Source organism: Panthera onca, chromosome C1 (genome assembly GCF_046562875.1).
Source record: "Panthera onca isolate mPanOnc1 chromosome C1, mPanOnc1 haplotype 2, whole genome shotgun sequence".
Lineage (NCBI taxonomy): Eukaryota > Metazoa > Chordata > Mammalia > Carnivora > Felidae > Panthera > Panthera onca.
In genome coordinates, this window is record NC_138346.1 from 204,794,672 (window position 1) to 204,808,041 (window position 13,370).

Sequence of the window (13,370 nt, forward strand, 5' to 3'; positions counted from 1 at the left end):
TTGCCTGCCCCCCCTTAGAAACCCTCGCCAGGTTTCCCTCAGCCCAGCAGACAAGCTGGCATTTTCAAAGGCCTGTCTCTCCTGACAAAGAGAGAACAACAAGGAAACAATTATGGAAAACAAAAATGGCAAAAAAAAAAAAAAAAAAATTGTCGCTTCCAAAGTACAGGTTTCTGATCTGACACTGTGGCCCACATAAACGGTGTATTGATTTTTTAAACAAAAGAGAAATGAGAAGAAAGATGTATCACTCGGGGGCACTGCTGGGCAGACTGCTAAGTGGTTGATGGAGGAGAGTCACGAAGAGAGTGGCCCTGCGACCCGGCCAGAGGCACCCCGTGAACCAGGCTGAGTTCCTAGGCCTTTGCCTCTGTTCCCTCTCGCGTGTGTGTGTGTGTGTGTGTGTGTGTGTGTGTGTGTGTAGCCCTCCTTCCTTCCCATCTGGGGTATTTCCCATGCCCTTCCTATGTGCTAGGCGTCTATCAAAGCGGCCTCAGGGATACTCACCGTCCAGCGGAGAGGGCAGACGGACGTGTCAGTGAGTGAGTGTATGAAAACCAGCTAGAGGACCATGTGCTTTATTTTTTTTTAATGTTTATTTATTTTTGAGAGTGGGGGAGGGGCAGGGAGAGGAGGACAGAGGATCCAAAGCAGGCTCTGCGTTGACAGCCGAGAGCCCATGTGGGACTCGAACTCACAAACCCAGAGATGATGACCTGAGCCAAAGTGGGATGCTTAATTGACTGAGCCACCCAGGCGCCCCGAGAACTATGTGCTTTGACTTCACCTGGCCAACGACCTACTCACCCGTATCCCCGTCCTCTGCAAACTTTTATGAAAAAAAGCCTTGATTCCAGAAATCTTTTTTTTTTTTCCTTGTAAACAAATCTGCAGATGATTTTGCTGTGCCACCAGATTGGGGAACCGAGGCTCTAAAAAGACAGGAGTTTGTGATCCAAGGCTCTGGAGGTCACTGTGGGGACACAAATGGGAAGTTGGGGAAGGTTCCGTGGAGGAGGGGTGATCTTTGTGTTGAACCCTGACAGTTGAGTGTGTATTATCCAGGTGGATGAGGGTTCGTGTGAGTGGGAGGGGGGCTGGGCAGGATCACGGCAAAGGCGTGGAGGGTGTGAAATGTCTCCTCTCACGAGCAAAGGAGCCAAAGTGGATGGAGGTAGTCGTGGAATGTTGTTCAGCCCACCTCAGTGGGCTGGTGCCTCTGTGAGCTCCATGGGGCCTTGTGGAAGCAAGCTGAGATCCCAGTTAGGCCCAGGCAGGTTCTCCTACGCCTGAGCGAACTTTGGGTCTCCCTGGGCTCCGAGGCTGGACTGGCAGTCTGCACAGGAACGTTATGCTTTTTATCATTTTTGAATTTGAACTGTCAGCCCTTCTCATGGTCACCACAGTGAAAGTGCGTGATGAATATTAATGACTTAATAGATCGGTTAGCATCATGCCTGGGGTATAGTAAGTGCTCAATAAATACAAGCTATTAAGATTTTTTAAATTCACTCATTCATTTACTCTGCTTTTAGTCACTCATTTACCCACTGTTCATTCATTCATTCACCCCCATTAACTCATTAATTGGGCACAAATCCGTTACAGATCTGTTCTTTGTCTACACTGGGCTTACCTGAGCCCACAGGTGCTTCCAAACTTCAGCATAGGTCAACATAGGCCTGGGAATTCAAACACTCCTATTTGCCTGTGAGCACAGATACCTTTAATGACAGTAGCACCTCTCAGCCAAACAAGTGACAACAGATGGCACATTGGGGACCTCTTGCAGCCTATAATCACACGGGAGCATCCCTCTCTGAAATGGCCACAGGACGCTGAGTGTCTTAACACTGGCACCAACCTTTAACTGAACACCAACTGGATGCCCTGTCTGAGTCTAGAGCCCATGGGTGGCTGTGACAGGTGCAAAGCTGAGGATGAAGAGGCCTGCTCCTCTGAGGACTTGGCAGTGAGAAGCCTGAACCGTGCCACATTTTTCCATTTATTTATTTATTTATATATCACCTTGCCTTTCCAGAGACTTGGAAAAAAAAAACCCATTGACAGTGTTAGAGGGTGCTGGTTAAGTCTCAAAGCGGTGACTCCTGAAGGAGTTCGGAGGAGGGAGAGAAGTTGGGGCAAGGGCGTCAGGGCGGGCTTCCTGGAGGAGGAGTCCATCAGGTGGGGAGAAGGGCCTGGGCACAGCGGTTCTTGCGGGGAAGCTGAGGGGAGCGGGGCGGCCCCGGGCCTGGAGCAGGCCTGGCTGCCCTAGTCAGGAAAGAGCAGGAAGCCAGAGAAGACGCTGTCCGAGCCTTCGGTGCCCACCATGCCGTTGTAGTCATTGACCCCCAGCCACACCTGCTCACCCGCCTGCAGCTGCAGCAACACACCGCCCGAGCTGACCTGCTTCCTGTTGGACAGGTGGTCACAGAAGGTGGTCACCCTGACGCCACTCCGGTACAGCAGCACGCACAGGTTGGCCGTCTGCGACGTGTGGTACACAAAGTAGTAAAGACCTGGGACTTTGCAGGTGAACTTGCCAGTGCTTGTGTCATAATCGCCCTGCGGGTTGGTGATGGCTACGTTGAACTTGACCAGGCTGTTGGGCGTGGGGTACTGGGATGTCTGCCGTGTGACCGTGAAGACAGACTGGTACTTCTGCTTGTATCTGCCCTCCTCGCCCGGCTCCCCAGGGGGTCCCATGAGGCCGGGAACCCCTGGACTACCGGCCGTTCCCATGGGGCCATTTTTCCCGGGATGCCCAGGTGTGCCGCGTTCTCCCTTCTGACCCTTGGGTCCTTGAGTTCCAGGGATAGCTGGGATTCCTGGGGAGAGAGTAGGTGGGAAGGAAGTGATGGGGCAGGGGACAGGAACAGGGACCCTGGGTGTCCTCCAGGGGACATTCCACCAGAGTTTGGTCTCCGGAACGCCCTTCCCCAGATGGACTGGATCACCTGGGGGTAAGCGTGCAGAGAGTTGGAGGGAGGCCCTGGTTGGAGTCCGGCCTCCCCCATGGACTTGTTCTCCGAGCGCTAAGACGCTCCCCTGTCTCTTGGCTTCAGTTTCCACATTTACGGTGGAGAGGGTGGGACTCGCCAGCCTCAGGAGGTGTCAGAACCGGGCAGGGTCTCAGAGAGCACGTCAGAGGCCTTGACTGTCAACCCACAGCCAGCGTGTGGCCTCAGAGAGCTTCTGTGTGGCCTGCGCGGTGTTCTCTTAAACGTTTTATTTAGAGCCCAACATTAACAAATCCAAACCTCACCTGAAAGTTTTGCTTCTGAGTGTCTCTTGACAAAAATCAGAAGATTGGTCGGAGGCCCATTTCCTGGAAAGCTCATGAAACTTATTCTTTAGGCCCCATTAACTTGCGCTGGGCCCCTTCAAGGCCCTTTGCCTAACATTACTCTTAAAATTTTGTCAACTTTTTATGTTGAAGTAATTACAGATTCACAGGAAGTTGCCAAGAAAAAGGGGGGGGGACAAGAAGAGCCCATGTATTCTTTGCTTAGTTTTCCCCAGCGGCACATCTTGCATAACTAAAGTATGACATCAAAACGGGAAAACTCACCTTTGGACGATCCACTTTGCACGTGCATTCATTTGCGTGTGTGTGTGTATAGTTCTAGTACAATCTTGTAGCACGTGTAGACCCCCTTCCCCGCAGTCAAATGTACCTATAATTCTGTATTGTTTTTTAAAGAGAGGCCTCAATATTTTATAAGGTTCAGAGCCCCACAAAACCTGTACCCCTTCCTGAGATGGAACCACCCTGGGCCGGCTTAGAACATGGGAATCACTGGATGAAGCCCAAACAGAAGAGGCCCCCACCAAGGGGGTTGATTTCTCCAGCTCCCCCGGCCCCACTCAGCCCACTGGAGCCCCTATGACTCCTGGGCTGGTTCCATTTCTCTCATATTACAGATGAGGAAACTGAGGCCAAAGACTTGCTCAAGGCCATGCAGCCAGTAGGAGGTGGAGTCAGGATCGAAAATCAAGTCTGGCTGAGTCCCAGTCAGAGGATGTGATTCTTGTGACAGCCCTGATTATCTGAGCCTCTGTGAGATTTTTCTTCCCTTTCCAAACTGTACTCATGTTTTAGGGCCTGGCTCTAGTCTCCTCTTCCAGGAAGCCCTCTTTGGCCAACTCTGCCAGCCCTCATGGCCGCTTCCTACTCCCTTAGGGTTGGGTGTCTGTGCAGACCTATTTGTGACAGATCCTCTATGGCTTGTGAGCCTGTTCGGTCCCGGGGTTAGGAGAGGGGGTTGAGGATCCAACAGATCCAGGCTAAAGCTGTGTGACCCTGGGCAGGTGACCTCCCCTCCCCAAGTCTCTGCTTGCCTAATTGAGGAAAGGATATAATAGAGATCCCAGAGAGCTTCTGGGGGCTTGGAGTGGGAGAAGGCATGTGCTGGGCACCTCATAGGAAGTGCTCCATAGGGTCAGCTCCTGGTGATGGTTGTCAGTGATGCAGGGCCATGTCTCATCCCTCCAGATATCTTCCAGCAACTGATTGGGAGGGGGAGGACATGCACTGGGGAGGGGCTTGAGAGGCAGGGGAAGGTAGTGACTAAAGGCACTTTGGAGCTGGGCAGGATTCCACAGTGTGACTTGGGCAAGTTCCTCCAACTCTCTGAACCTCAGGTTTGACATTTGTAAAATGGCAGTCAGGCACTTTTAAAAAGGATTTTGGCCTCAGTTTTCTCACTTGCAAAACAGAGTTAACAATTTTATCTACCCTGTAAGGTAAGCATATGCTGAGCATTTGGAACGATGGCTGGTATGTAGTAGGCGCTCAATAATTGGTGGCCATCAGCCACTGAGCTGTGAGATGGCCAGAGGCAGCGTGCGGTATAGGATCTCAAACGACGGCAGAACCGAGAGCCTTATTCGGCTCACCTTGAATTAGAGAATTCCTTCTGGAATGTTGGCAAAATCCCATTCTATTGCCAGGAGAGAAGATGACGGTGGGGAAATTCCTAAGGACGTTCCTTGCCGCCGGCCTCCCACACCCCTACTGCCTCTGCCAACCCCCCCCCCCCCCACCCATCAATTCTGCTCAACCTCACCCCAGTCTCACCCACGCTGGCTCCAGACATGCTGCATCCCGGATACGCACCTTCTGACAAACAAGTCGTCCCCGGACTCTGGTGCTTGCTCAGCACCAGGGCCCCTTCATGTTCTCAGCCCCCTTTGCTCATGCTAGGGCTTGCCCGTCAATCTGCAATCCTGACTTCTCACTCCCCATGGCCCAACTACCCAGGATCCCAGGGAGACGGGTGAGCACAGACCTCCCATAAAAACAGTGAGGACAACAGCTATACCACGCATAGCCTACACTTACCTGGGACCTACCATGTGCTGGATGCTGCTTTAGTAGCAACTTGCTTAATCCTCCCCTTACAGCACCCCGTGCAGTAGGTACTATCTCCCCATTTTATAGATGAGGAGACTGAGGCACTCTGCACAGGGAAGTGGAAGGGCTGGGAACTGAAGCCCGGCCCTCTGTGCACCGTGGACGTTCCCTACATGGGCCCCGCCCCCCCCCCAGGGGTCCGTGTTGCAGGGCAGGTGATGGATGGAGGAGCTGTAATAAACAGCACAGCACTTTAGAGTTTGTCAAAGGTCTTCAGGTGGGTCATCTCCTGTGATCCTCCCTGCCACCTTCTGGGGCAGGTGCTTTTGTTCCCTCCCTGTTGTCAGATGAGAAACTGAGGCACAGAGAGGGGAATATGGAGGACCAAGGCCTGGGCTCTGAGAAAAGAGGGGTTACACCTGCTGGGAAAGCTGGACTCTGTCCTGGGAGCAAGTGCGTCCGTAGGGACTGTACTTGTTGCCAACAAGTCGCTGCCCTTCTCCCCCAGGTTAGCGCCAGATGCACACTGTGCCTGCTGCCCCCAGGTCTTAGGTGACCCCTCCCCAGAAGCCCAGCAGACTCACCTGGCTCACCCTTGGGCCCCGGCAGGCCATCGTGTCCGTCCTTCCCTGGGGCCCCCGGCAGGCCTGGCATCCCGGGGATCCCGTAGCAGCCTGTGCTGGCCTGGCCCCCAAGTGGCAGCACCAGCAAGAGCACCAGCAGGTTTAGTCCAAGGGGGAGCCGGGAGCTGGACACCGTGTCCATCCTGGGGAAGGATCTGGGTAGGGAGAGAGCTGAGTTGGCCCCCTGGCCCCTCACTCACCCTCCTCGCTGGTCTTTTGACAGCCCTCAGGAGCCTATAGGTCCCTTCCCCAGGCCCCTTGCCCCTTGGGTCCTGGGACCACAGGATGGGTGGAGGATGGGGCCTCTTCTTTGAGCCGGGACCTTTAGCTCAGCAGTGATGGGGACCCTCCCTCCTCTCACAAATCAAGCTGTCCGCATGTTTCAGGGAGGTAGCAGGGAGAAACTGCCATTTGCTCCCTCTCAGCCGGGGTCTTGGCCTCACCTGGGGGTGAAAGGATTCTGGTCTGGTCACAGAGGTATCCTCAAATCTGCTTCCCCTCTCCCCGACTGGAGGACACGGTGTCAGAGCGGACACAGCAGAGAGGGCCCAGAGCAGGCTGGGCGGCCCCCTCCCCTCTGCTCACTCTGCCCCCAGTCCCACATCCCCTTTCCCATCATTTTTCCTGACTCAATACTTTCTTTTCGGTACTGAGCCAGGCTGACCCTGTGTCCCCCCCGCCCCGGATCATGAGCGTCTGAAAAGAGGAAATGTCCCCTCCCCCGGATCTGCTGAAGCGTGTGTGTGTGTGTATGTGTGTGTGTGTCCAGTTCAACCCATCCCTATATGTTGGCATTTACTGTGCTTGAGACTCAGCTATTTTACAATATTCCTAGGAGGAAGTTATAATTCCCCCTTTACAGATGAGGAAACTGAGGCCCAGGGAGGTGAAAGCCCTTACCAAAAGTCACACAGCAAATCCATTCTTGGGGTCCAAAGTCTTGCTCTGCTTAGCCTCTGCTTAGCCTCATATGCACTTGTCAAGTGGCAGGCCTTATTCTAGAAACTTCCATTTGCCCCTCCCATTGGTTATACTTGGAGGTGGACACCCAGGATGGACAAGCTTTGATGGCAAGCAGCCTGCTGTGGTGGGACTCTGGCTACAGAGTCAGTGGCTTCAGATCTTCCAGCCCTGCCACTCCCTTGCTCTGAGGCCCTCAGCAAACCACTGGCTCCTCCAGGCCTCAGCCTTCCCATCTGTATACTGGGTGGTGGGGGAGGCCCAGGCTTCGCATGTCGGTGCCTCTTCCTTTGCTGGGGCCCTTGACGATCCCAGCCTCCCTGCCCGCACCGCCTCTGGCACCCCTGCATCTGGTCTTGGAGCCTGTGGGAGCTGGTGAGGCGTTGCTGGTTGGGGCCAGTTTGGGCAGAGCCGAGAGAGGCTCCTCTCCTCTCTTCCTCTTCTCCTCCTATGAGATTCGGAAGAGGAAGGGGCTGTCGAGCAGTAGAGGGCTCCAGCCCTGACCCCACACTTGCCACCCGTGTCACTCGGGGTGAGGGGTTTGACCTTCCTGAGCATCAGGTCCCCCTCTGTGAATGAGGGGTTCCAATAGCTCCCATGCAGGGCAGTGGTGAGGACCCAGTGCATGATGCATGTACAGGGCTTAGGCTGGTGCCGGGCATGAGCAGGAGTTCAGAGCTCTGTCCCTGCCTCACCAACTGACCCTTAGGGCCTCAGTTTCCCAGTCTGTCCCTCTACCCTGTGGCACAGGGCTGCAGAGTGTGGGATGAGCGCAAGGATGTGAATGTCCTTGACCCTGAAAGTCCCCAGCAGGTGTAGGGCTGGGAAAAGCATAAATGATAGACACAGCACTGGCAGGGGGGCGGGGAGGGGGACCCGAATGGCACCTGGGGCTCCCATCTTCAGTTCTCATCTCGTTTGCGCCTGGGTCTGTCTTGTCCAGCAGGTGGCAGCCTCAGCCCATGCTCAGCCCGCCCTTGCCCCAGCAGCCAGGCCCAGCCTAGCTCTGCCCGTTCCTCCATCCAGCCTGGCCAGTGATTTGCCCAGTGAGGGGGAGGGCGGGCAGGGTGTGGAGTGTGTGGGTGGAATTTAGAATAAGGAGCAGCCAGACTCCCTGCACTCACATTTCTGTAGCCGGGTCTCTTCCACCACTTACGGGGCCCGCACTCCTGACATCTCGAGTCCCATCGCAAGGAAAGGAGGTCTCCACTTTGGGGTCAGGCAGAGCTGGTTCAAATCTAGGTCCTGCCGCTTTCTGGCAGTGTGACCTTGGATAGGGATCTCCTTTCTCTGAACCAGTTAAGAGGGATTGCTGAGATTAAATGCATCAATGGCTAGGAAATGTCCAGCCCATCGTAGATACACAAAGATGGGTTTCTTTTCCCAGTCTGTGGGAGAGTGTGTTCTGGGCAAGGAGGCAGAGAGCTGGGGCAGAGTGGAGGCTTGAAGGAGGCAGAAAGGCCATGAGGAGTCCAGCACTATGCTGGGGCTACAGAGGGGTCACTCTCTTCTCCCCAAACCCCAGAGGCTGTCGGTGGGGGCAGGGCAGGGCAGCCCCAGGGGAGGGTCTTGGGTGTATGTCAGAGGCCAGGGTGCTGGGGAGGGGGTGGTATGTGAGGACTCCCAGGCTGCTTGTGTGTCACTTAGTGGGTGGGAGAGTGAGGAGGACGTGCACACCTGCGTGTCACCTGTATCCCAAGTACGACTGTGGGTTTGAGGGTGTAACTAGCGTGCACGTCCAGGGGTGTGCACGGTGTATCTAAGGGCCTGGGTTGGTGTGCCCGAAGAAGGGGATTCCTGTGCCCGTGTTTCAGTGGGAAGTAGACAGGTCTCCATGGGGGAATGTGGGTCACGTGCAACCTGAGGAAGACGGGTGTGCCTGCGTGGCGTGCAGGTGTGTGATGTGCGCACAGCACAAAGCACAGACGGCTTCCTTTGAGAAAATGTGCAGGGCATTGGACAGCCTAGGACTGAACTCCCGCTCTCCTTATTGTCTTCACATACAGAGGACATAGCGAGGCTTCTTGCTTCCGAGTGTTCCTGGACAGGCTAAGTGGGACCCTGGGAAGGCACCATGAGAATTCCAGACCTCAGTTGCAGCCCGGGAGGGATGCCCAGCGAGCAGCAGCCCCAGCCTCACATGCCTGCCTGAGTGGAAGCCCAGGGCCGGACTCAGGAAACCTGGCTTTGGGGAGGACTGCTGGCTGCCCTTGGGCCGATTACCACCCCTCTCTGAGTCTTGCCCATGTTTTTCTGGTTCAAGGTTGGAAAGCATGTGTCAGGCTGTGGCTGTGGAGGCTGGCAAGGGTCGCGGTTAAACACGCAGGCTTGGGTAAGTAAGCCTTACTAGCCTCACTTGGCTAGTAAGATTTGGGTTCAGACCCCAGCTCCTCTACCTAAACGCTGACCTTGGGCCTTATATCCAGCCCCAGACTCCAACCTGCTTCGTTATCTGTAAAATAGGGTCGTGATACCCACCTCACCCCTCAGCTGTACAGATTAAACAAAACATAATAATACCTAGGACTTACTCAGCCCTTACTCTGACTCAGGAACGGCTCTGCAATTTTCATATATTAAGTCACTCAATCCTCTCAACAACCCTTTGAAGTAGGTGCCGTTGTTATTCCCATTTTACAGATAAGGAAACTGAGTTCACCGAAGTTATATAATATGCACACGGTTGGACAACCGGTAAGGGGTGGCCCTAGGTCCTAGGACTCCCAGGACCTGCTAAATACCTGCTGTAAAATACAAAACGCAGGCCTGCCTCGTAAGCACTCCGTAACTGTCGTCCTTATGCTCCCTCCCAGTGCCCAGTGTAGCAACTCAACAGACGCTCAACAGACATGGCCTCAGGTATTTATTGTAGGAAGGGTTCGAAGAGATCAATCTCCTTACAGCGTGCAGCCAGCGGCAAGTTCTAGGGGCCCCAGGAGCCAGCCCTCTCCCTTCAGACAGCTCAAGCAACAGCACCCCCAGGCAGAGCAGACCATAGCAACCAGAGAGGTGGAGTGAGCGGGCCAGAGTCACACAGAAAAGGAAGCATGTGAGGCCAGGGTCGGGAGGCTCCTTCCCTGGTTCAGATGGATGGGAAGACGAGGAAGCCACTGAAGACGCTGTCCACCTCAGGGCCCTGGTAAATCCGGCCCTGGGCGGGGTCTCTTTCAATCCAGACCCGATCGCCGCGCTGTAACTTGAGAACCGTGCTCCCGGACACCACCTGGAAGATTCCCTTGCTGTTGGCGTCACAGAAGCCCAAGGAGCGCTGGGCCTGGTCCCTCCCAGAGGACACAATGGACAGGCAGATGTCCCACTTGGACACCACCTGGAAAGTGAAATAGTAGTAGCCGGACACAGCACAGATGAACTGGCCTGTGTTATTGTGGTACGGGCCTTCCTGGTTGGTGACGACCGTGTCGAAGATGACGACGTTGCCACTCATTGGTGGGTTCCGCCTGATGGCCGAGAAGGCTGGCCGTGGCTGGTCCTTGATGTTGCCCGGGTTGCCCTTGATGCCTTTCACTCCCGGGGTGCCAGGGAGACCCAGGGAGCCACTGGGCCCAGGGAAGCCCATGTTGCCAGGGTTTCCAGGGGGCCCAGGGTCCCCCTGGTCTCCTTTAAGGCCCCGGATGCCCGTCCGGATGCCAGGTGCCCCTGTGGGGGAGAAAGGCCAGATCTGGAGTGAGAGTCCAGTGTTCCCTAGTCCTCAGGGAGATGGGAGCTGGGAGATGGTCCGACTGCTGTGCAGTGGAAGATGGGGGAGTGCCTGGGCCTTTAAGACCTTGACTCTGGCTGGCTGTGTGACCTTGGGCAGATGTTTCAACCTCTGAGCTGCAGTTTCTTTATCTATCAAGTGGAAAGAAGTGCAAACAGGCACTTGGGAAGCTGTCAGGTCCTGGCAAAAGCAGGACACTGGCCCGTCCACTGTGCTTCTGGCCGGCCGTGAACTCCACACCCCGCCGGGCCACTGACCCCGATCCCTTTAGGTCAGGACTACGTACAGGATGCCTGGATGCAAATGCTTGCAAGTGTCTCTGCAGATCTCTCTGGCCTGCTGCCGACTGGGAGGCTCAAGAGAATTCCCTGAGACTTCCTTCTCCCACTCTGGGCACGTCCTCCTCTCCCTTCTCCTTCACCCCCAACCTGTTTTCTAGACTGTGAGTTTCTGATGCCAGAAGGGGCTGGCAATGGGGAAGCAGGGACAGAATTGGGTGTGGGGGGCTGGAAGGAAGCCGAAAGGATAGTTGCCATCAGTCGATCCTCTCTGTGTGCCAGGTGGGGTTATTTCTTCGGTTTACAGATGAGGAAACTGAGGCTCAGAGAGGGTCAGTAACTTGCCTGAGGTTACATAGCAAGAAAAGTCTCCTGAGTCTAAAGGCTAGCACCTTATTCGTTCTGGTAACTTAACAACAGCCCAGGAGTGTGCACTTTTCCAAGACCTTTCTCATTCATTGCTTGTAGTGGTCCATCCTCCAGGGAAGGAAGGTGAGGCCAAAGAAAGAGGACTCAGGCGCCTGGGTGGCTCAGTTAAGTGTCTGACTTCGGCTTGGGTCATGATCTCACGGTTTATGAGTTCAAGTCCCACATCTGGCTCTGTGCTGACAGCTCAGAGCCTGGAGCCTGCTTTGGATTCTGTGTCTCCCTCCCTCTCTCTCTCTGCTCCTCCCCTGCTCACTGTCTCTCTCTCTCCTTCAAAAATAAATAAACATTAAAAAAAGAAAAAAAAAAAAAGAAAGAGGACTCAGGCAGTAAGGGGGATATGGAGGGGCCTGGCAGCCTGGGGACATGTCCAGAGAGAAGACTAGGCCCCTCAGCCTCTGGGACCAAGTGCAGAGTGAGCATGCATCACGTGGGGGCCCAGGTGGGTTCCCGCTTCTTGGTGCCACCCCCAAGTCTCCACCCTGGAGGCCAGGCCAGGCCAAGGGAGGAGGGGCTGGGGTCCAGAGGGAGGTACTCACCTGGCTCCCCTTGCTCCCCTTTGAGGCCTGGCCGTCCAGGTCGGCCAGGCGCTCCTGGGGCCCCAGCCTTCCCATCTGGTGCTCGGCACACATCCTCGGTCACTGTAAAGGTCAGGGATGTGGCCAGCACGCAGACCACCAGCCAGCCCCATGGGGCCTCCATGATGCCACTGTGGAGACATGGGCCAGAGTGGGCATCACACCCTCACACACACCCAACTCATACATTGAACCCTACGCCCACAGTGTTCTGTACACATCCCCCCACCACCGAGGCACATACACTCCCTCGAGGGCCTCCGAAGTCTGCCTTCCACCCAGCTCCAGGGACCCCGCACACCTACGCAGAACCAGAAATTTGCCCAGATACACACACACACACACACACACACAGCTGAGCACACCCACACAGTTACATACTCAAACACACAAACACAGCCTCTCATCCCACACCTGCACACCACGGCGAGCGAACTCAAAATCCACTGCATGCTCCTGGAGGCACAAACCGACACCCAAATAGACTCCACCTCTCACTCCCCGAGACACACACATTCATATACTCCTACCGATGATCAATCCCATTGAACAAATATTTATTGAGCGCCTACGCCTTATTTAATTCACACTCTCTCACCCAGATGGCAGAGCTGTGCATATGCACAGGGATTCACAACCCCCTGACACAACACATGTGCTCACTCCCCTACACATTCGGCCCCTTTCAGCACCCGCTGTACCCTCTACGGGGACCCCTCTGCTGGCTCCAACACCCCTAGCCTCTCCCCAGCTTCCTGTGTTTTGGGGGGGCCGAAACCTAGGAACTCTGGCTAGAGCTGATGTGTCTATATTACCACCTCCCACCGTCTCCCAAACCCAAGGAATAAAGGTCCCCCCACTCACTTATTCCGGATCTTGGATCAGTGCCCCTTGCAACCCTGTCCTGGCACAGAACCGGCTGGCAGTGTTCTCCCTCCCTCCCGCCTCGATTGTCCAGCCTCCTAGGTCAGCTCCCCGGGCCCCCACCCCCTCAGGCGCGGGCCTCACCTGCCTCAGCTGGCAGTCAGTTCAACTGGATGCTCCTGTCCTCCACCCAGGGACCCCTGTGGGACACCCAGCAGGGGTGGTGCCTGTCCGGCTGTGGCCAAGTTTCACATCCCTTCTGACTTCCCCTTCTCCTTCCCTGGACCTGCCCCCAGCATGGCCCCAGGGGTCAGAAGCCTACCAGGGACATTTTGAGCAGACCTCAGCAAGACTGGGACACTGAATGTCCTACCCCAGCCGCAGCTGGCGTGGGGGCAGGGACAGCAAGGCAGGAGTCTGCAAGGATGGAGGCGGGGGGGGGGGGTGGGTACTGGGGGGATGTGAGAACCAGAGAGGCAGAGAACATCAGGGCTGAAGGAATTTTTTAAAAAGTCAGGAACTTGGACTGATCGTCAAAAGCTTGGAAAATACAGAAGAATACAAAGG

At 55.3% G+C, this 13,370-nt stretch overlaps 2 protein-coding genes across 3 annotated transcripts; both read right to left on the reverse strand.

Annotated features, from left to right (window-relative positions):
• Nucleotides 1-1,994: 1,994 nt before the first annotated feature.
• Nucleotides 1,995-6,572, reverse strand: C1QC (complement C1q C chain). Its single transcript, XM_060623375.3, has 3 exons — nucleotides 6,423-6,572; nucleotides 5,941-6,134; nucleotides 1,995-2,828 (listed from the first exon to the last, which is right to left on the reverse strand). The coding sequence occupies exons 2-3, from the start codon at nucleotides 6,119-6,121 to the stop codon at nucleotides 2,272-2,274; spliced, it is 738 nt and encodes a 245-aa protein (XP_060479358.2). The 5' UTR covers nucleotides 6,122-6,134; nucleotides 6,423-6,572; the 3' UTR covers nucleotides 1,995-2,271.
• Nucleotides 6,573-9,787: 3,215 nt separating this feature from the next.
• C1QA (complement C1q A chain) lies at nucleotides 9,788-13,081 on the reverse strand. 2 transcript variants are annotated; one of them, XM_060623373.3, is made up of 3 exons: nucleotides 12,948-13,081; nucleotides 11,901-12,070; nucleotides 9,788-10,596 (listed from the first exon to the last, which is right to left on the reverse strand). In XM_060623373.3, exons 2-3 carry the CDS (start codon nucleotides 12,061-12,063, stop codon nucleotides 10,022-10,024), a joined length of 738 nt encoding a protein of 245 aa, XP_060479356.2. In that variant the 5' UTR covers nucleotides 12,064-12,070; nucleotides 12,948-13,081; the 3' UTR covers nucleotides 9,788-10,021. The 2 variants fall into 2 exon arrangements, with proteins under 2 accessions (XP_060479356.2, XP_060479357.2); XM_060623374.3 differs by lacking the exon at nucleotides 12,948-13,081 and adding an exon at nucleotides 12,804-12,914.
• Nucleotides 13,082-13,370: the final 289 nt, after the last annotated feature.

Excerpts from the sequence above, each read along its gene's own strand:
- C1QC (XM_060623375.3), bottom strand. The coding sequence starts at position 6,121 with ATGGACACGGTGTCCAGCTCCCGGCTCCCCCTTGGACTAAACCTGCTG. Across the intron at positions 2,829-5,940 it reads GGGGCCCAAGGGTGAGCCAG|GAATCCCAGCTATCCCTGGA; the intron begins GTGAGTCTGCTG and ends CTCTCTCCCCAG.
- C1QA (XM_060623373.3), bottom strand. The coding sequence starts at position 12,063 with ATGGAGGCCCCATGGGGCTGGCTGGTGGTCTGCGTGCTGGCCACATCC. Across the intron at positions 10,597-11,900 it reads AGGGGAGCAAGGGGAGCCAG|GGGCACCTGGCATCCGGACG; the intron begins GTGAGTACCTCC and ends TCTCCCCCACAG.